This window comes from Pelecanus crispus, chromosome 12 (genome assembly GCF_030463565.1).
Source record: "Pelecanus crispus isolate bPelCri1 chromosome 12, bPelCri1.pri, whole genome shotgun sequence".
NCBI classification, from domain to species: domain Eukaryota; kingdom Metazoa; phylum Chordata; class Aves; order Pelecaniformes; family Pelecanidae; genus Pelecanus; species Pelecanus crispus.
The window spans coordinates 7045870-7067441 of record NC_134654.1 but is presented as its reverse complement, the minus strand read 5'-3'; the positions used below and the strand labels follow the sequence as shown (position 1 = coordinate 7067441).

General features: G+C 38.0%; 1 protein-coding gene across 1 annotated transcript; it reads left to right on the top strand.

The window, feature by feature from the left end:
• The first annotated feature begins 93 nt into the window (after positions 1-93).
• Positions 94-21189, top strand: TPST1 (tyrosylprotein sulfotransferase 1). Its single transcript, XM_009488479.2, has 4 exons — positions 94-944; positions 8031-8229; positions 18247-18297; positions 21172-21189. Exons 1-4 carry the CDS (start codon positions 100-102, stop codon positions 21187-21189), a joined length of 1113 nt encoding a protein of 370 aa, XP_009486754.1. The 5' UTR covers positions 94-99.
• The last annotated feature ends 383 nt before the right edge of the window (positions 21190-21572 follow it).

Genomic DNA, 21572 nt, shown 5'->3' with positions numbered 1-21572 from the left:
ACCCTAATTTATTTTGGATTAGGATTCCCATGGCATGTGAACTAGAAGATAATTTGAAATAGAAGGTCTCTTTATTTTGAAGTGACAGTCTTTACCAAAATGGTTGGAAAACTCAAACAGAACTTGCTCTTGGCATGTCTGGTGATCAGTTCAGTGACAGTGTTTTATTTGGGCCAGCATGCTATGGAATGCCACCATCGAATAGAAGAACGCAGCCAGCCTGTGAAGATGGAAAGTGTGAGAAGCACAGTAAGAACTGCTTCCAATGTAAATGCAAACAAAACCTTTGCTTATAACAAAGACATGCCTTTAATATTTATTGGAGGAGTACCTCGAAGTGGCACTACCTTAATGCGTGCCATGCTTGATGCCCATCCGGATATTCGATGCGGAGAAGAGACAAGGGTAATCCCACGAATTCTGGCAGTTAAGCAGATGTGGGCTAGATCAAGCAAAGAGAAGATCCGACTGGATGAAGCTGGAGTCACAGATGAGGTTCTGGACTCAGCCATGCAAGCATTTTTATTGGAAATCATTGTGAAACATGGAGAGCCTGCCCCATATTTGTGTAACAAAGACCCTTTTGCTTTAAAATCCTTAACTTATCTTGCTAGAATTTTCCCCAATGCCAAATTTCTTCTAATGGTACGGGATGGTCGTGCATCTGTGCATTCCATGATATCTAGAAAAGTCACAATAGCTGGGTTTGACCTTAACAGCTACAGGGACTGCCTGACCAAGTGGAATCGTGCTATAGAAACTATGTATAACCAGTGTATGGAGGTTGGTTTTGAAAGGTGTATGCTGGTACATTACGAACAACTCGTATTGCATCCTGAAAGATGGATGAGAACTCTCTTAAAGTTTCTTCGCATACCATGGAACCAAGCAGTGCTGCACCATGAAGAAATGATTGGAAAAGCAGGGGGTGTTTCTCTTTCAAAGTGAGTATGAGCATTCTTCCTTTACCTTGTATTGTACTAAGAGCTGAAAAAGTACATTTTGCATATAAAAGACTAGTCACAACTTGGTTTCAGTTTTTAAGTAACTAATAGTGTCTTGGGAAGCTGATTTATGGTGCAGATTGTCTGGAAAGTAAGAATGATTGTTAACTAACAATTTGCAATCTCAGATTGCTCCCGCTAAACAATTGTCCCGCTAACATGTGTATGGAGCATATGAATGAACTTTAATTAATAGTCAGTCTAACTGGAATTTGGATGTCTAGTATCAGCCTTTCTTCCAGTGTAGCTTTGATTTTCCCTGTGCCCCAAAGTAAAGCTGGACTGTTTTATCTAGACTAGTGTTATTCATCCTAGCAAGATGACCCATTTGATTTCAGGAACTTAAGTATTGTTGTCAATGTGAGAATGTCCTTTGAGTTATATTTGCCAAGAACATAGTCTTCCAGGAAATCTGAGAAACTGTTCCAACAAAATAGAAAGCAGAATTGGCGTGCTTTTCTGTTGGCATGTGCTCCTAACAGGACAAGCATTTTGAATAAAACTAACCTTGTTGTAAGCAAATCTCTCGGTATTCTGTCATGCCATCTGTGCACCTAACTTAGCTACTTTCAGAAACTAAAATCCAGCTCTGCTTAGAAAACCTAGATAGGTATTGGGGGGCAGGGGAAGCTAGTTAATTCTCCAGTTAAACTACTCTTTTTGGTTTCTTGGCCATTATTTACAGCGGAGCTTCTGAGATATGGAAGCTGGCTACACTTTATGGGGGGGAAAGGTGTGAATGTTTGAATTTCTCTTCCTTTTTTTTTTTTTTTTTCCTATGACAGATACATCTACCAGATTGTCTCATTTAAGTTTCTAAAACATTGATTAAAAAGCCCTATTCCAGCAGCAAGGCATGCCCAGTTAAATTCTTTGGCTTCTGTTTTTTGAATATTCATCACTGGCTAAGTGCTTCTGAGCAACAGAGGCACCTTGCACAGCAAGCAGCGTGGGCTGGATAGAGATATGTCAAACTGTTGAATACAGAGTGATTTCATTTTTTAAAAACGACAGTTTTGAGAAATAACAACTGGGAGACTTTGTTTATTTAATTCCTAGGGAAGTGACTGTGTGGATTTTCTAATATATTGTAGGGGAATATGATTTAAAGCAAATCATAGAATTATTAGTGGCTACAAAGAGAACGTAAAATTCAGACAATGGTTATAAATTTACAATCTGGAGGGTTTTGCATCGCTATTCCCACTGAAGAAACACAGCCACCACTGTGTTCGCAGAGCTATCAAGAAGGCATCTAAATGGGTTTTTTTTGTGGTATTGCTCGTTAGCAGATTGAAGCCTTCTGATACTGTTAACCTGAAGCAGTGTACTGTTGTATGTCTCTGCAAGCTGTATCTGTATGTGAACTCTTTAGTTACCTGTATCATGTTACTGCTTCACAGTGGCAGCTGTGGGGGGAGTAAACTTGCTTTTACTGGTATAAATAGGTGGCTGCCAAGTTCTGTTAAGTGTTCTGTAAAAATAACTACGCATAATGCCATTTCTAGTAAAATACCACTATCTTACAGCTTCCAGATCAGTGTTTTTAAAAATTAATGGACCTCTATACTATAAAACTCAGTAGCCTTACTGAATTCATACAGTTTCAAGTAATATTTCTTACTAAATCTGGTGGAATGGGATGTGAGGAGTTGAGAATACTTGTTCATGTCTCTAAAAACTAAGAAATTGGATTGTTGAAAGAAAGATGTGGTTTCATGATTATTTTTCAATCAAACAAGACAAACGAGCTTGTGACCCTCAATTCAATCTGTTCACGGAATTCTTTATGCTTTTATTACCTCTCATGAGCTGATACATGAAAGTAATTTATTATTTCAGAAGGCTTTGGCAATAGTGGAAAAAGAATGGTTTATTAGTGTTATGTCTGTGGTGTTTATCTACTCAAATACCCTTGAAATATATGGCAAGATTTGTTTTTCAGTTGCAAGAGGCCTTTATAATTTGATAATGATTTCAGTGACTCAGTCTTTTGAGGCTGCAGAAAAAACAGTGAATATGAAATTGTCTAACTTGGATGTCTGTTTCGTGTATTTATATGATACTAATTGAAAATGTGCAGGGGGAGCTTGAGATTCCCCAATTTTATTTCCTTGTACCAGTTAAAACCTGCTTTTGGCATCCCCAGCTCCTCACTGCCCTCTCGTGTGCAGCAGAGTGCTGTGGACAGGGACAGCTGCCTGTTTAGGGGGTCCTTGCCCAGAGCAGGAGTTAACTGCCCAGAAAAATTACTTTTTGAAAAGATGCTTGCTAGGTACTTGACTGAGAACCTTAGAGTCTGCCACAGACAGCTTATCAATTTTTGACAGCTGAACAAATTATACCTTGCATTAGACTTAGTTTTCCTTCTAGCAAGTTGCATTTGGCTTGTTCTCAGCTGCAGCAAAATTCTTTATGGCCTCAGGTGTGTGTGGCTGTTAAGTTCTGGGTCAGGTTCTACCAAATGTTCTCTTATGACTTAGAACTTCTCTTCAGGGTTACAGGAGGGTGCTCTTTACTTCACAGAGTGAATACTGTCGTCTTTCAGCTGAAACAACAGTCTGGAGCAGTGGAGCTCTATATTCTGATTAGCAGCTTTCTCCCACCTGACTAACCAAAGGGATGGTGCTGAAGATCACTTCGAAGATGATCTAAGGAAATTCAAAACACTGCTGCCTTTTACAACTCTGTCTTCTCACAGAGCTTTAGTTTACCACATGCCTGGTAACAAGCGCTTCAGGCTGTTTCATAATAGTACATTAAAATCGGAACACTCAAATTATATTACAGCTTTTACTGGCAGGAGGAGGATATCACAAGTACCAAATCATCTGTATTGAAACATGATGTTCATTTAAAAGATGCCACCACATAGGCCTAGCCTCTGTAGCATAGTAGGGAGAGTATGAAGATCTAGATAAAATTAGTTCCTTAGTTGTCTGCAAAGTATTAGGTAGGGTAGAAAACCTCTGCGGTCAAAGAATGAATAATGGTTATAATCTGCAAAGGCTGTGATACTGTGTAAAGACATAAGAAAATGAGCAGAGAAATGTGCCTTGGTCATCTTCCACTCACCTTTAAGACTTTCAGACGGCTCAGTCTCCACTTCAGAGGCATGATGCCTGCTCAAAGCCAGGTCCAATATAAGATGCCTGGAGATGTTTTAACTGTTGGACGGTTTTTGAAAAGAAATCTGACAAGGGTTTGTTGTCTTGAAATGCTTAAATACTTTGAGAAAGAGATCGCAGTATTGCTAAAAGATCTTTATAATGATGTTATTACCTGGTAACAGAAAGTGAATGTTTAAGAACATATTTTTAACTCATGTGAAATGAAATCTGTATCAGATGAATGAGGCTCTAGGTCAGTGTAAGGTGTTTTCTTTTCAGTGGTATATGGAGTTAAATTGTAAACGTGGGCTGTTTCTCTTCTGGAGATGAGCTAGCCACCCAGTGGCTTGCAGAATTCTTCAGGCAGTGAGCTGACTCCATTTTTCTCTTATTCCAGACTCAGAAACTCTTATGCAATAGTCTGTTAATAGCAATATTAGATACTAGACAGTCTGTATTTAAGATTCTGACTTTGTCTGTTCCCCTGGCTGCTTGATTTGAGGAAACTGTTGGCTGCCTTACTCTCTTCTGCATTTGCTTAGTAATCCCTGCTTTTTCTGTTGCTCATGCAGCCCTAGCTCCCTGTTGTTCTATTTTACTTAGTATTTTCGCCCCTTATTTTCGTTTTTATCCAGCTGCAAGGAGAAACACTGCAAGGGTTTTAAGGATGTGCACCACAGCATTTGTAGTAGCACGAAACCTGTGGTTTGAAGTAATTGCCAACGTGGCTGTTCAAGGAATGTATTATGGCTGGACTACATGCTATAACTAGTATTGTTAATATAGCTCTGGCATTTGCCTCCTAACTGAAAACAGCTGTGGTGACCACGGATGCAAAGAAATGTCAACCCTTTTATAGCAATTTTTATTAGGCTTATTATGAAAATAGCTGTCTAGGCAAAATTACTTCAGAATATACTATTTTTAATACATACCTTTCATTTGATTCTAGTACGGATGTAGAAGTATTTGGGGTTAGTTCTGTGTTCCATGCTACCAGCTGCTTTCAAAGCTGAAACTGTTTCTGCGGTTTTGCAGTGGAGCCTGGAAGCACTGACCAGGCAGCATTTGCCATATGCGTACGTAACCAAATTTGCCAAGACTTGGTATGTTTCCTTGTTGTACTTTTTTGGATTTTGGGGTGTTTTTTTTCCTGCCACCCCCTTTCTGTCTTCCCCCATACTCCTCAGATGTTATTTGGTCTGAAGAATCTTTCCCATGAATTGTGTTATACTTTCCTTCCCACCTTAACTCAAAGGACAGAAAAGGATTTAATTAGAAGACCAAATGTGGTATAGTATGTTTTTGAATCAGTGCCTAGGAGCAGCCTAAATGCTTATCTCCTGCCAGCTATTGATCACCAGGAAATGTTTCATGCCGAACTTATCATTACCAAAGACTAAAGTGACAGTGTGGCAAAACATATACATTTTACATATGCTTTTACTTCAGGATGAGGTATTCATATGTGTACTAATTTGGGTGCTAAATGATGTATAGCACCCATTGTTGTGGGGTTCCAGTAAACTATTAGCCAAGCTCATGACCTGGTTCTCATAGTATCACCCTTATTTTAAATGGTCAAATCAATCTACAGTTTCGGTGAAGGGATTTTGGGCTTAGCTGGCTCTGTCTGAGAGGGAGAGGACCGTAAATCTTACGCTTTTCAAACACCTAGTGATAGATTTTTCTTGAGGGTCCCACCATGGTTCTGTGGACTCCTGACTGTTGTGGTGCTTTGTCCTCTGCCTTGCTGCTTAGAACTTCTGAAACTCAACTCTTAGCAGCTGTTTTCTTGCTAATTTGATGTGAAGTTAGATGCTTATCTTTTAATTAGAAGGATAAAAAGGCAATGCCCAGACTTTTTAGTTTGCTATACGGACTTGTGATCTCAGGCCAATAGCCCTCAGGAAGGCTAAAATTCAGTTGCAACTCCCTCATCCCAAAATGCCATTCTGAGTTCCTCCCTTTGGTTTGAGCTACTGAAAATGGTTGAAGAGAGTGAGGCTGAAAATTCTGGGGGTTGTCTTACATTTTTTTTTTGTTTGTCAGGTGCTTACTCAATCAGCTTCCATCAAAGACCTTTTGCAGCAATCTGTGAAGGCCCTGCTTGCCAAGACAGTTTCCCCATGGGTGACCGTTTCCCTGTCTAGTTTGTTCTTTGTTGGTTGTGTTTAAAGTACTTAAGTTACTGACCTTCCAGTATTGTATGACTAACTTCCTTCCTCTGTTCTGGAAGAATTTTAGCTATGACGACAAGTAAAAAAGAGTAACAAGGTAAAGACTGGTGTTAAGATCAAACTGAGTTAACGACTGGCAGACATGCATGCATAGTTCGTAATGTAAGGCTTTCATTGCACAGTACAGTATGCATCTGAATGGGATGCCTCTTGCTATTGATTTAATGTTTGCTGCGCAACAATTCTTCAGGCTCTTCTTGGACTCATGAGGCTAATTAGGTAACTGTAATCAGACTTGTTCCTCTTGTAAGTTGATGGATGTCAGTCTTGAGAGCCATTTGACTTCAGTTCAGGTTTCTGGACTCAGAAACTATTGGGAGTATTTCAGGAAATTTCCGTTTATTTTTCTCAGAAGATGTTTTCTCATATTCTGCCTGCTGTATAACTGAAGAATTAGCTGCTTGAGAATTAATTTGAATCTCACTGTTCTCATTCTTTATCTTGTGTAGATGAGGTACTGGTGTTACACCTTGTACTGTTACTTTCAAGTATAACAGTTTTGTTTTGTGGGTGGCAGAGCTTTTTGAGATCAAAATTCTTTACAATGTAAATAAGGCCCAGGAAGGATGATAGCTGCAAGTGGATGTGACAGCTGTATGCTTAGCATCAGGTTTGAGGCAGGTATAGCCAGCCAGCAGGAACTACTGATACAGTGGCATACCTTATGGTATTACTTGCAATGCAGATGCAGATATTCCTTTAGGCATCTTGTATATACAGACTTGATTTTTAATCTGCCTTAAAGATGAGCCTTGACATCCAAAATGCATGTGCACTCTTTCTGAGTTCAGAAAAAAGTTTTTAATTACTCGGAGTAAAAACTTGGAGTTTTAAATTACTCAGCCTGTTCTGAATCCTGCTGGCCTGTTTCAGAAATAAGCACAGTAAAGAAGTTGTATGTCTTCAACAAAAAAGAAGCAACAAAAGAAGCAAGGAATGTGGGGGAAAAAAAAGTGATGCCAGATTTCTTCCCTTAGGGGGAAAAAAAAAAACCAACAAAAACACACAACAAAACTAGGGTGCAAGAATGAAAATTACTTTAGGACTGTTGATTAAACGAGCAACAAATCAACTATTTTCTAAATAAAGTACATATGACACTGCTACAATTGTGCACTTGCCTTTAAGAACTGTGTAATGACCAAACGCTCAATCACTAGAAGGAATGGTTATGAAAAATGTTACTGCAGTCTATAGTTTTCTGTCATTTCCATAGGGGCCTCATTTAAAAAAAAAAAAAATAGTTTAGTCACAATATGGGAGGGAAATAAATGGCACATGGATTTTACTTTAGAATACTACTTCCAAGAGCATTCAAGACAATGAAACAGCAAATGTGGGAATATGCCAGGGGAAAAACAGCTTTATATGTAGGTGTGTGCATACTTTTCACTTAAGAGCTCTTTGGCTTTCACTGCTCTCTTTACGTAAAGAACTTGCTTCAGTACATTCTGTGTGACAGCCTAAACCAGAAAGCATGCATGAACATTGTGCTAGTTATTCTCATTTTAGCCTTATGTAGTAAAAACTTCGTTTCTCATCAGCTCTGTAGAAATACAAAATTTTGAGAGGGAAAGAAGAGGAAGGGGAAAAAACAAACTAGCTAAAGGTCTTAATGCTAGTGAAGAAGCAAGTATTGGTTGGAATACAAAATATAACCTTTCTTTCTCCCACAGGGTTGAAAGATCTACTGACCAAGTAATAAAGCCAGTCAATGTCGAAGCACTGTCAAAGTGGGTTGGGAAGATACCTGCTGATGTTCTGCAAGATATGCCCGTGATTGCACCCATGCTAGCAAAACTGGGCTATGATCCGTATGCCAATCCACCAAATTATGGAAAGCCGGATCAAAAAGTTGTGGAAAACACAAGGAGGGTAAGACATTTTTGTGTGTTTAATTACTGACCAAATGGATGTGAGCTATAGAGCAGAAGAGTCTTGTGTTTTGTTTGTCTTTAAGTCTGTTCCTAATGCCTTTTGACACTTAGCAATGTGTTTTCCTTGCTGTGGGGGCAAGAAGGAAGAGTTCTGTGGGACCTTGAGCACTGAAAGTTTGGCTCCTGCTGTTTGTCTTCAATTTGGTTCATCTTCCTTTACTCCAATCCCAGGCTTGAGCTGTGTTTTTTGGTGTATGTAGCTGAACCTCTTGAGAATCATCCAGATAGTTGGGGAGCTAGTTAGTAGTGCAAAAAAGCTAACTTTCTCGCCTGGGCATCAAACTTGATTGATGAGCTCAGCTTTTTATACATGAGGGCTGGCAGAAGCTCTGTCATAAAATTACACCCCAAATACTTGGTAGAATTTGAAAAGTGACCCATGGAAAATGGCCCAAGATAATCAAAATGTCAGATTTTCCAATTCTTTTTTGTCCTTTGTAGGACAAACAAAAGACAGTGGAAGGTCTGGTGCTGATTAACCTAAACTTTAGGATTTTGGTCTGAATTTAATGTTGGAATTTGAGTAGTTAGTGTGTACAGCTGTTTATCCCTGGAGGTACCCATTGAAAAGCTCATTACCATTGTTTGAAATAAGAATAATTAACTCTTTAATTCTTTTGTGAATGTATACTTTAAAAAAAGGTGATTTTGCTGCTGCAGCAAAGTAATCATTGGAAAAATTTAATTAAATGATTTAAAAGGGTTGTCTTCCACTAGTCTTCCGATATTTAAAAAAAAAAAACAAACAAACCAAAACAACCCTGGTTGGTATGCTGATGGGCTAGATACTAATGAAAAAACATCGCTTTTTGTGAAGTCTGTAAACATTTTGCATTATTTCTTTTTAGGAGCCCTCCCTGGGAAACTTTTATTAAACAGCTTATCAATGTCTTAAAGGATGGCAGGTTGACTATTTTAACAGTTGTTAGCTCAGCATGGAAAAGGTAACCCACCTTTTCTGGTAGGGATAGTGGTTAGCATTTTATATGTTTCCTGCTACTTACTGTTTTAAAAGGCTCACAAAGCAAGAAAGTTTTCTGCACTCAGTTCAAACCCTTTTAAAAAAAAAAAAAGTGTTCAATACTACTTCATGGAGCCTTGAAAACAAAATCCTCATGCACCTACCTGTACATACTATAAAACGGTGACTCAACTTCAAATTTGTATCGTAGTGCAATAATTTAAGGTTGGTTATCTCTTAACTGATATAATTGAAGTAAGTTTTTACAGTATGGTGACCTTTCTGAGGCCTCTACCTGTGCATGGCAAGCTCAGTCTGAGTTGTAAAAACTGTATGGATTTCAGTTGGTTACTATTGGGTGGCTTCTTGAAATCTATTTCAGTTCAAAATGCAAGAGAGAAATTCAGGTAATAAAGCCACAAGCATACCTTTAAAAAAATTAAAGCCTAATTTAGAAGGCTAAAGTGTATTGAGGCTTTTTCATAAGTTTGCTTTGAAGCATAATTAGTTTGTTTTCTAATATTGAAAACAGCTGTGAAACTGGAGGTTACTGTTATAATAGCTGATCCAGATATTGCAAGCATATGGAACACTTGTTAATATTTTGACTGCTATTTTAATAGTTTTACTTACAGCCTGAGACAGCATTTTAATTTTGTTATTTATTGTAGTACCCAGTATATATTTTCCTAGTCACTTGTTCTTTAACAAAATTACTTTTGCATATATGATTTATATAGATAAAATGAGGGAGATGTCCTGAATTAAGACTAAAATCCAAAAAAGCAAAAGGATTAAAGATGGCTAATCTTGAAAACTTCTAATATTCCTTTTGAAAATGGAGAAACATGAGCCTTTCAAAATGTCGTGTACCCCAAGGAGCCATTGAAAGCGATGGCTCAAATCAGTGTTCCAGTTTGCATTAGGATGGCTCAAATTCCTCCCCAGTCACTTTGCTTTGTTTCCTCCCAGCTGGTTCCCAGCAAATCCCTGCTCGGACCACTGGGTCCTCTTCTTTCGCTGTGACTATGGAAATGTTGATGTCCTGACTTCCTAAGGTTTCAAGATTTAAAGCTTTGCAATTCCCAGACCAGTTCGCTGCTTAGGTTGCCTAATTCTGAGGGCAGCAGGCTCATCGCCCTCCCTAGAAGTGCCAGGCTTCTTGGCCATCGGGCATCTTGCATGGTAAATTGCCAAAATGCTGGCCACTGAGCTTGGCCTTAAACCAAGGAAGTTTTGAAATAACTAATATTCTGCTGGTGATCAGTGGGAGCTGACTCATTCTGAAAAATGCTTTGTTTTGTTTTCCCCACAGCTTTATTTTGTGTTTATTTGGGGATGGGGGACAAATATTTCAAAACACTTTAAGGTGTTTGGGGAAAAGTCAGGGCTGTGGGGGGGAGGGAGGGGGGGAGAGGGAACTGTGATGTTAGTTTTGTCCATCAGGGATAACATATGCTGCCCTGTGGGTTTCCCCTTCTCTGCCATGAACCTATGCTAATTTATTTCTTGCTGCTACAGCTTGGAGAAGAGGGCATTTTTAAAAAAAAAAAATTAATTGATCTAGATTTTTCCAGCCTTTAGGAACTGGCACTTGACAAGTGTGTTATTGCATACTCTTAGCTGGTGAATTTGTAAATTACTGTAGCACTACTCTTGTTCTTGCTCCCTTTTTAATTTCCTTCACGTGGGATAGTCTGTCACAGAGTTTTGTGCTGGGTATATTGTTGGAGATTAAGCTGTTGAAATAAAATCTTCCCAACGTTACTTTTCAGTACATAATAAGAATCTATATAAATCTTACGTGTAACTGTGTTTTGCACACTTTGTGTTTGGAAGCTGTTCTATTATATTTACATTTGTGGTCTCTGAGAACTTGAAACTGAGCACAGAACTTGAATTTTATTCATTGAAAATAGATAAAAGTTTTAGACTTCTAAAGCTGAACTGTATTGTGTTAGTATAGTAACCCCTTAGAGTAACTAACTTGAAATAATGTAGAATTACTTGGCACTTGTTACTCCAATAGTGTAGTCTCTTAGTCCATTTTAAATGGTGTGAGCTTGGACTTCAGATGAAGGAAGCTACCCCTCTCTGGCAAACAGAAAGCAATAGTAAGGGAGAAGGGCTGGGGGTTTTTTGGATTTTTTTTTGGGGGGGGGGGGTGGTTTTGAGGGGGAAACATTTTCAGTTTTGTGGGGGTTATGTAATGCTGGCTTAAACTGATTGTGGAAGTTGCAACAACAGGGTGGAAGCCCAACACCACTGAAATTACTGGCAGGGGAGATTCTGGCTCCACCTAAAGATGGAACAATACTGTGTCATCTAGTTCATTGCTGTCAGATACGTTAAAAAACAAACAAATCGGTTGTTACAGAGAGTTCTTGTTTTGTATGATTAAAAGCATTTTTATCCTGTATGTACAAAATCGTAATGATAAGTGGAATGAAAATATGAAAATTGGTCTGGATGCGAAACATACTGGTAGCTAGAAAGTCTCTTTTGAATGCAGACAGCTCAGTATTTTATGACTAGAAGTCATGCATTGCCCAGTTGTAGAAGATAGTTTAAAAAGATTCCAACCTTTAAGCTGCACAATGTCTTTGTTCTAAAACGTGCTTAAATGCTCCTTGTAGAACTGCATTTATACTACACTGCACGAACTGCACTGAGCAAAATCTATCACTTCTTGAAAAAGACTACAAATTAGACTTAACAGTGAAAATATTGTTCGGCAATTTCAAGGCTGATGCTGTTAGTCCTGAAGGTAAGAACCGACAGTGTAAGAGTGCCTAAAACAAGGGCTAGTACCGGAGAATGGAAAGGAACGGCTAGTGTGGTGCAAAGTATTAGCTTTCCCTAAGCTTTCTAAGCAGTTAACTCCAGTTTTTGTTTTTCTACTTTTCTCCTTTTCTGTCCCCCTGCTGGTGACTTGCATATGTACAAGTTAAATACTTTTTTTCCTTCAGTCTGGAAAAATTATGATTCTCACCAGGTAAAGTACAATGCTTGACTTACATTTCTATGTGCTTGTAGGTAATGCAAGGAAAACAATGCTCTCTGCTAAATTTGGATTTTTCACTTTGGTGTCCTAGTCAGGTAACAGTAAAACGGTTAGGTTTGTTTTCCGTGCTCCTGTAATACAGCACAAAAATAATAAGATGCAACCAGTGTTTACTTTGTCATCTTACTTCTGGTTTTGCTTTAGGAAGTAACAGAGTGTGAAGCTTACTTCACCTCTTATGTTGGTCTCCAAGTGCTATGTGGTGTTATGAAGTAAGACAGCTTTAAAGGTATCTGTACTGGTGGAGTACAACTCTAACATGAGTAAAACAGATTTTTCTGATGTTTTTAATAATAAAGCCATTAACTTTCTGCTTACCTGGTTTATGTGATGCCTGACATCTTTTATGACACTTTATCTTGTCTCGGTTAAGGAACACAGAGCAGAGAGAACAAGATCTGAATACTGTTGCACTATTCAGCAGATCTCTGCATGTGACCTCCTCAAGAGGCAACCTTCAGTTATTCAGTGACTGCAGAATTGTGCTATCTTGTGTTTTTCTTGTAAGTCTGTTTCTGGTCTGTTCATTTTATTATGATTGCAAGGGTCCTTTCCTTACAGATACATAACTGACTACTTTTTTTTTCCCCTTAGAGTTTTAACAAATTCTACATCCTGAACATAAAGGAAAATAACATCCTGTAACTAAAATGAGTTTTCATTTGCAAATGATGCAGAAAATGCAAATAATTAATCTGTCTGAACTGGTAGCCCAATCACTGTATGATCAATTACAAAAGTAGAATCATTCCACGTTAGAAGAGTGTCTGATAAGTCCTTATCAATATTGTGAGTTTGTGTAAAAGTGTATGTCAGCAGTTTAACAGAATATAACAAAAGCGGAGAACGGCTCGTAACTGCAAGACTCTGACTTATGCCCAGTAGAAACTGGCTTATTGTTATGTTATGATTGGCTAAGAGGTTTCCTTTCACATCTGTAATATATTACATCAGATTTTTTTTGGCACATACTTCCCACTAAATGAATTTGTATGCTTGGAATACATATTCCAGTCACTTCTTTTAACTTCTTCATGAAGTTACATTCCTTGCCCTGGAGAGATTGAGATGGAAGTGTATAGAACTCTATAGAAAAAGCTATGGCTTTCATCATGACTCTTTAAATACGTGTGCGTTCTTCTAATAGCATCCGAAAGCTGTTATCTATCTGTTTTATGTTCTGTTGATGGTATTTTCTGCAGTAGCATCTAAAGGAAAAAACAGAGTTCTGTTAACTCCTGTTTTGTGCCTGTTTTAAATTGTGAGGAAATGTCTCCTGCTGTTAAGAGTCGAGACATCCGTGACAATCATGATTTTAAGACTTTGAGGTTTTAAAGACAGAAACAATCTATGATAAAGGGTGTGAAGTATAGTTATACTAATGCATGTGAATAATTATTTGTGTTGTCAAAGATGTGTAATTGTGGAGGTATGCTGTAACGACAGGCTGCTCAAGCCTGTGCATCTCTATTTACACTGGTTAAGTTAAGCATAAAGGCATTTGGCTTTGTGGGTGTTTTCTCGGATATTGAAACAAAAATTGGGGGCTTTATTTCATCTGTCTTGTGACTACCAACAGCACAGACTTTCTCAGTGTCCTTGAAATTTAATACCCTCTTTAGTGGGTGAGGTGGTTGTTTTTGGTGGGTTTTTTTTTTTTAAACCAACTATTCATATATATGATTAGTAAGGTGTACAGAGTTATTAACGAAGAAAGTAAAAAATTAGGTATGGTTGCAAGCTGCCTTTTGGCAGACATTCATAGGCCTGTCTAAAATCTTGCTCTTGTTGTTCCTACTGGGTAAATATTTACATCTCAGATGTCTGCTTTCTTGGCAGTTCCAACAAAGAGGTGAAGAATTGTATAAGCCTTGTAAGCTGCCTTAAAACTTAAGGCGAGTCTGAAAGAGCAAGATGAGGGTGCCCCCATGTACTGTGCAGTAAAGGATTGTCTCTAGAAAGGGGCTCTGTTCTGGTTTAGCTAGTGTTCTGTTCCCCCCCCCCCCCCCCCCCCCCCCCTTTTTTTTTTTTTGACAGTTAAACATCGATAGCTTTGTACTTTGCAACTTTGATGTTTTGGAAATCCAGCAAGCCCAAGTACACATACTTGCAGGCTAACTTTTAGACAAAAAGATCCATTATCTCTGTGTACTGGAACTGACCAAATATAATGTGACTCTTTCTAAACCAGGCTTGAAAGGGCGTGAAAAGAAGTGCTTTAATCTTCTATAAAGATGAATTATAGGTTACGCTTCTGAGTTACACTTCCATTCTTAAGTTTTCCTTGTGTATTTATAAGGTTTTTTACAACTGGATGTGAAACTTGTTTTCTGATCTCTTTTTGAGAATAATATGCATTTAGTTTGGCTATAAGAATGTGGTTTGGGTTTTTTTAATAGAACAGCTTGAGTACTGCCAACACTGAACAACAAACTGACACAGACTTCAGATTTCCCCCCCCCTTTGGAAATCCATTTGGGCTTGCAAAATAATTCCCTTAGAAATGGTAAATACCACTTCTGCTCAATTTTACTAAATTCTTGCTTAGACTGGAAATCATTCCAGTGTTCTGCTTCTGCCTCTGCTGCCACTCTCTGAATTATGTGTTTTAGACTTAGAAATTGGTCAGAAAAGAATTTTGAATCTGAAACCATTTAATTTCTTTGGCTGCACATGGAGTCATTGTTTTTAGAATTTCTGGATTGCAGTTGATCCCTGGGTTTTGATTCAAAAGGGACCCCTTACTGGTTTTGGAACTACTTTAAAACAGTTTATATGCAGTCTCAATCTTGACAAAACCAGCATTCTAGATAATGTCAGCTCCATACCCAAATTAGGCACACTTACGTTTTAAACTTAATCTAGACACATCTTCTTGGGCCTGTCATTGGTTAGATTTGCCCTTGTAAATTGTGGTGTGTAAATTCTGATATTTAATGTGAATGTAATATCAAATGTCCCTGAAACATTTTCTTATCTTTCCAGGCTATGACATTAGTGTCTTTTTTTTTTTTTCTTAATATTGCTGATGGATGAATACCCTTGACTATCCACTATTGATGCTTATTAGGAGTAAATGCTGTTGCTACAAAGGGCATTACAATGGTAAGGTTTTTAGAGCAGACAAATGTATATATAGATATAAAAAATTAGACCAAGTCATAATTGCAGCAGAAGGAAAGAAGTAGGCGTCCAGAGAGACAAACATGGTTTTGGTCACTCTGGTTCTGAACCTGTCACAAAGTACCACCATCATCAGTATTAACTGTTTTTAAGAATTCTCAGAAAATGACTGCAGTGGTTTGCCAGAACAGGTGAAGAAGTCTGTCCGTTTCTTCCAATGTCAGCACTAGTCTAATAAAAGACACTGGTTTTCCTTGTGAACCTTGCCTAGGTTGTTCTGTAGCATTTTTTGATGTGGTAATATTGTTGATTTGTAACTTCCATTTCTGCTCTCTAGAATACAGCCTGCATTTTAATGGCTTGGTTAAAAGCTGAAAATATGAAATACTCTTCTTCATTTATAAACATTTATAGTATATCTAGGATGCAGTAAACCACACATTGACTTTTTGACCGGTGTGGCTTTCATTAACATTTCCATTGGAATGACAGTACCCCCTAGCTGAATATAAATGAGCTGTGCCTATCATTTTGAATCGGCCTTTCTATTTTATCTAAAACATGGAATATCAGAAGGAACAACATTCTGCAGTGTGCATATAGTAATTCCTACTCCTGTGTTGGGACTCAGTGAAGCCTTGTTGTTTGGATATGTTTAGCCTGGTGATAGAGTAATGAGAACTGCCTGCTCCTAAGCCCACTCCACATGAGTCATATGGCTTAACGCTGCCGGCCTGTTTTGGGGTGAGGCATCTTACAGACAGGAAATTCGGAGCTGACTCAGCTGCAGTCCTAGGCCACTGCAGTATACTGACAAAATGAGTCTGTCTTTATATTTTGGCCATCTATTCATAGGAAAGCAGAGAAAAAGGATATTGTTAATAAGCGTCCCTCCTGAGTCGTCTTCCTTTGACGCAATTTGCAAACCAGGGAGTGCAACTCTGAGTGAGGCTTTGGGGTAGCCCCATTTCCATTTCATGGCTTTATAGAATTTTTCTAAATAGGTTTGTGGCTTTTTGATTTTTATGTGATTACACCTACACAAGACTACAAAGAACTCATGACAGTAGGGTGTTTGGTCTAAAACTCTTCCTTTCAAGTATACTTATTTGGGGGGGGAACCAACCCCCAAACCCCCAGAATACTTCCCCCCCATCTGAAATGTATTCCAGTTAAATCTTGGAAGCAAACAGCTTTTAAGTATCCTCTAGAGAGAAGACAGCATGTTGCCAATTTATCTCCTAATTGGTCAGACAGTGGAAACACTTGTTTGGTGTGGCTGTTGGTATGTTAGAGGATATTTATTGCTGCTTCTTTCTCCAAACAGTGTTGTTTCAAAAATAATACTGTGCTCTAAAAGATCAGAAATTATGGTAATGACAAACTCTTGTGAACTCAGGCTGGCAATGAGGCTACAGTTGTAGAAATTCATAATCATAAGAGTTGCTGGCTGTAACTTTGTGACAGCCCTACTAGTAAGTGGAACTCTTCTGTACTCATGTGAAGCTATTAAATCTGTATGTCTATTAGTATAGGAAAGGATTATCCCACCGGGTTTTGTAGTTTTGGGTTCGTTTTTTTTTTTTACATTTCTGTAGATGAAAAGCAATTTAATGACTAAATGGTATGAAAATAATAAAGGAAAACTTAAACCTTACCCAACCCTGTGGTCTCCCTTCAGGAGCTGGGGATTTCAGATGTGTGGTTACAGCCTGTGGGGGAAGGAGTTAAGTGTCTGATCTCACTCAGTGTGTTTGCTAAGTGACTCAAGGTCTGACATGGTGTACTTGGCGAAAATTGCTAGTAATATATCTGTACCTATTATAACAGTATCTTTGTATCTTTAAGGATTAAAGCAAATATATTAACTTTCTTATAACCTGAAAATTATACCACCTAGATATGCAGAATAAAGGGATAGATAGGTGTAAAATAGAGTAGGAGGAGATGCTGACACTCCTTGAGTGTTGACCATTTTAACAGAATTGAAAGCTGTTATTAGCATTTCCATGTTTTGATTGTAGTTGCATTGTCTCCATAAACTACATGAAAACTAACAGAACTTTCTTTTGACAGCATAATAAGGTGGAATCAGTTGTTCAGGTGTGATTCTTCTGTTTGCATGAATGATATGTATTTTGTACATGACAAATACTATGATGCTGTATTATGTGACATTTGTTGAGTTTCTAAAGTGTAAAACATAAACGTTTGAGAACTGAATGTTGGTTGTTGGTATATCAGTTCTGACGCAGTCCATGAGATCATGATAAGTAGCTCTTTCAGAAGACTTTAAATGGAGACTCTTTTAATTCTAAATTGTACTTAAGCCCAACGGGAACTTAACTTATTGAAGATGCTAAAACATGAAGGAACAGATTTGTTACATAAACTTCAAAAAAGTATGTTTTGTTACACAAATATTACACAAACCTCAACTCACTCTGTATTTAATAATCCTGTTAAAAATCTTTTTCTAAAAGCATAGTGAATGGATTGCACAGGAGTTTAGTAATTCGAGCAAGCTTGAAATATGAGTTACGTAGTTCTACCATTTTAATGCAAACAAAGTCAGAGCCTTGAGTACAGAGCAAGCCTGGGACTGAGTGTACAGCTGTGGAACTACTTTGGGTGACCAAGCCTCATGAATAAAACCTCCTTTTACAAATAGGTTGTGCTCAGCTTGAGTAGATCTGTTTTAGCATTACTGGGTGCTAAATAACCCAGAAGAATCCTCCCCCCCACACCTTAACAAGCTCTTCAGCATTTGCTAGCGTTGAGTAGTGTATTTTTTTTTGTTTTTCCAGGTCTATAAAGGTGAATTTCAGCTTCCTGACTTTCTTAAAGAAGTGCCACAGGTACAGTATTGGATTAGTTTCCTTTTTGCAGGTATAGCAGCAAGTTAGTATGCAACCAGTCTTTATAAACCACATCTTCATAAATTTGATTTTCTCTTTGATTATAAGAGAATAGGTGACAAGAGATTGTAAAAGAATAGCTTGTCCATGAGATTGAGTCTCCAGTGCTCTTGCACTCAGCAGTCCGAAGCCTCTCTTGAGTGCGTGTGTAACTCCAGTGTTAATAGTATGGTGTCTGTAAACTGAGCTGCCTGAATGTTGCTGTGAAACTCGAGGAAAGTTTGACTCTCTGTGTAGACCAAATTGCAAAGTTTGTTACTTGTAGAGAAGCTTTATCTTTTGTTGCCTTGCATGGAAAGGTTTAAAGCAAGTATAGTACAGAGAGCAGAGATAAGTAATGAGAGATTTTTAAAAAGAAATACTACTGTATCTGGCAAAACAAAGAAACAGTTCAGCCATGGATAGTGATGGTGTGTTGATTTAATGATCAAGTGAGCAGAAGAGAGCAAGAGCACCCTTCAAATGCTACTAATTGTCATCAGCTACTAAGGGACCTAACCTTTGCAACAGCGGTTGAAAAAGCAAAATCCTTACCGTGGAGCTCTCTTAAACTGCAGGATCTCTTGATACCTTCCCCCCATCTATGTGAATGTGTGGGAGGCATGCTTCCAACCTCATGCCCTTTCCTCATGCAGACATGATGGAAAGGTTTTGGGCTGTAACCACTAGCCCCTTTACAGACACAGGAGTTCCATTTGGAAGATGGCATCCCTTGCTGCTGGGCAGCTCTTCTGTGTCTCCTGAAGGTAGCAGAGCAGAAAACATGGACTTGTTCCGTGGAGCTGCCTGCTGGAGTGCTCCGTTTCAGTAGCTTGAAGGGCTTCTCTGTGTGTGTGGGGGGGTTCGGTTTTTTTTTTTTTTCCCCCCCTCTCCAATGTGTAGTGAAATTAATCCTTCCTCCCATAGCCTTGCAGATTTAAGCTCTGCTAATCTAGCCATGAAAAATCAGAGCAGATGATCTAGACAAGGAGCAAATAATTTAATAAATTCAAAGAAATAACAAAAATATTCATATTTAATTGCTTAAATGAAATATTTTATATGAAATAAGTAGAACATGTAGTAGTTGGTTTTGTTTTCTTGGGTAAGAGCTGCTCAACTAGGCTAATAAAAATATGAGTTTTTGTGGGCTGTATAATTGATGGTAAATGTCTAAATGCCATCTAAAGTGCTCTCTACATTGTGCTTTGATAGAAAAAACAGGAAGCGGCCCATCACTGTTACTGTCTGAGTGTGTTCAAGTAAAGCTAAGTAGAAAAATACTTGGGTTTTTTTCAATTCCTCCTGCATATACAGGAGTACAGCGTTGCAGGATTGGGAAAGAAAGCATTTTTAGGGGTGCTCTGCCTCCAGATTTGTGTATCTCTGCTTGCATTACTTTATATTTCTACTTGGTTTCCCATCCCTAATGATACATACAGTACAGAAGTTTATTTAGAATATAAGTGCAAGTAGCCTATCAACAGTAAAATAATTTCTAATATCTCTAGGGTTTTTTTTTTCTTTTAAAAGTAATGGGCACAAGCTTTCTTGACTTTGGATCCTCAATATTAGGAAAGGACTCCTTGATTATGACTTTTGTTAGATGTAGAGATTAAAGAATACACAGGAGAATCTACCACATGCAAACAAAGCCTTTTGACTTACTCCATTCAAACAAAAATTAATTGATTAAAAAGGAAAACTGGTTTCTTTTGTTCCAGCCAAAGAAGACAGTAGAAAGGAAGTCTCCTGGCAAGATAAAATGAACATGGATCAGTAAAGTCAAATAGCTGTAGTGTCTGTTTCATGTTTTCAGAATATAACTTTTTGCTGTGGACACCAAATCTTTCTGATAAATCTTTGTGTGATCTCTAATGTGGGCTTCGCTCTTTTACTGGATGTTTGCCTGCTCTCACCCTTTGAACAGTTAGTGCTCATGCTTTGCAAGTTGTGCTCAGCTAATAGAAAACCATTAAGAACCTGGCACCGTGCAGCTACATGTGCTGTTGCTCACAGCATTGTTCACTCTCAACTGCTGGCCAAAATGTCTATGCAGCTTAATGGCAAGACAACTATTTAAATGTGTGCTGCTTAAAAGTTACTGTCAGCAAATTGTATTGAGAAAGTGTGCTGTAGTTATTTCTAATGCTTTCAAATGCAATTATTGTGGTTATTTCAAGATTATCTACAACCTTACAGATAAAGCTGCAGCATGTATGGCTGCAAGCATAGGGTGTGTCAGAACAGAAGGAGATTAAATATTGCTGATCAGGATTTCTGGAAAATGCAGGGAGATGAGCTATCTTTAAAACTTAGTACACTGTGTATAGACAGTGTGCTAGCAAGATAAGTGATCCTTGATCTGCCTACAGTATCTGTTAGTTAAATTATGCTGCTCATATTTTCCAGTTATCTTGTGATTATATCAAAAGAACTTGGTCTTCTATTACTAGTAAATGTCCTCTTTCAATCCATATGATAGGTTTCAAAATGGGACTCTGCTAAATTTCAGGAGGTGGATTTATACAGTTGGCTTGGTATGATTACAGTATTTACCAAACTCTGAGCAGATTTATCCAAAGTAAAGAAAGATCATCTAAAAAGCAAAAATAACTTTGTGAAATAGTAAGAGAATATTGCTTAAACCATAAAAACTGATGCTGGAGTTGAAATTGATTCCGATAGTGTTCTCCTTTAGTATTATACTGAAGATAAAATTAACATAATGTAACTAAACAGCTAGATGGCTTTGAGTACAAACATTGTTGCTGATAATGATATTTTTTCTCTAACTTAAAATAGCTAATTTCATTTTAATTATTTACTTGACAGACTGAACCTATGGAATAGAAGATAGAAAGGATATTCTTGCACAGAAGGTAATAAAAGAACATGCAGTCCTGCTCATTTTTTCCTCTTGATTTAGTTACGGTGATTTTTTTTTTTAATTTATGTAAATCCATGTAAGATTCTGGGTAAGAAAAATATGAAGATACAGATCTTGATTCAAAATCTGTAAAAATCACATTGAGGTAAGTCCTAGTGGTGAAAGCTACAAAAGCATAGTTCACATGCTTTAGGAATCACAATGCAGTTCTACGTGGCTTACAACAATTTGCAGTATTGGATTGTTGGCACTATTTTAGAGCTTGACACTGAAAGGAGTACATAAAACTGTACCACTGTTCGTCCAGGGCATTCTTCAGCAGAGTTTCACGTTCATTTAGTATCTG

Coding starts and splice junctions, on each gene's coding strand:
- TPST1 (XM_009488479.2), top strand. CDS start 100: ATGGTTGGAAAACTCAAACAGAACTTGCTCTTGGCATGTCTGGTGATC. Junction 945..8,030: donor GGGGGTGTTTCTCTTTCAAA/GTGAGTATGAGC, acceptor TTTCTCCCACAG/GGTTGAAAGATCTACTGACC. Junction 8,230..18,246: donor TTGTGGAAAACACAAGGAGG/GTAAGACATTTT, acceptor TTGTTTTTCCAG/GTCTATAAAGGTGAATTTCA.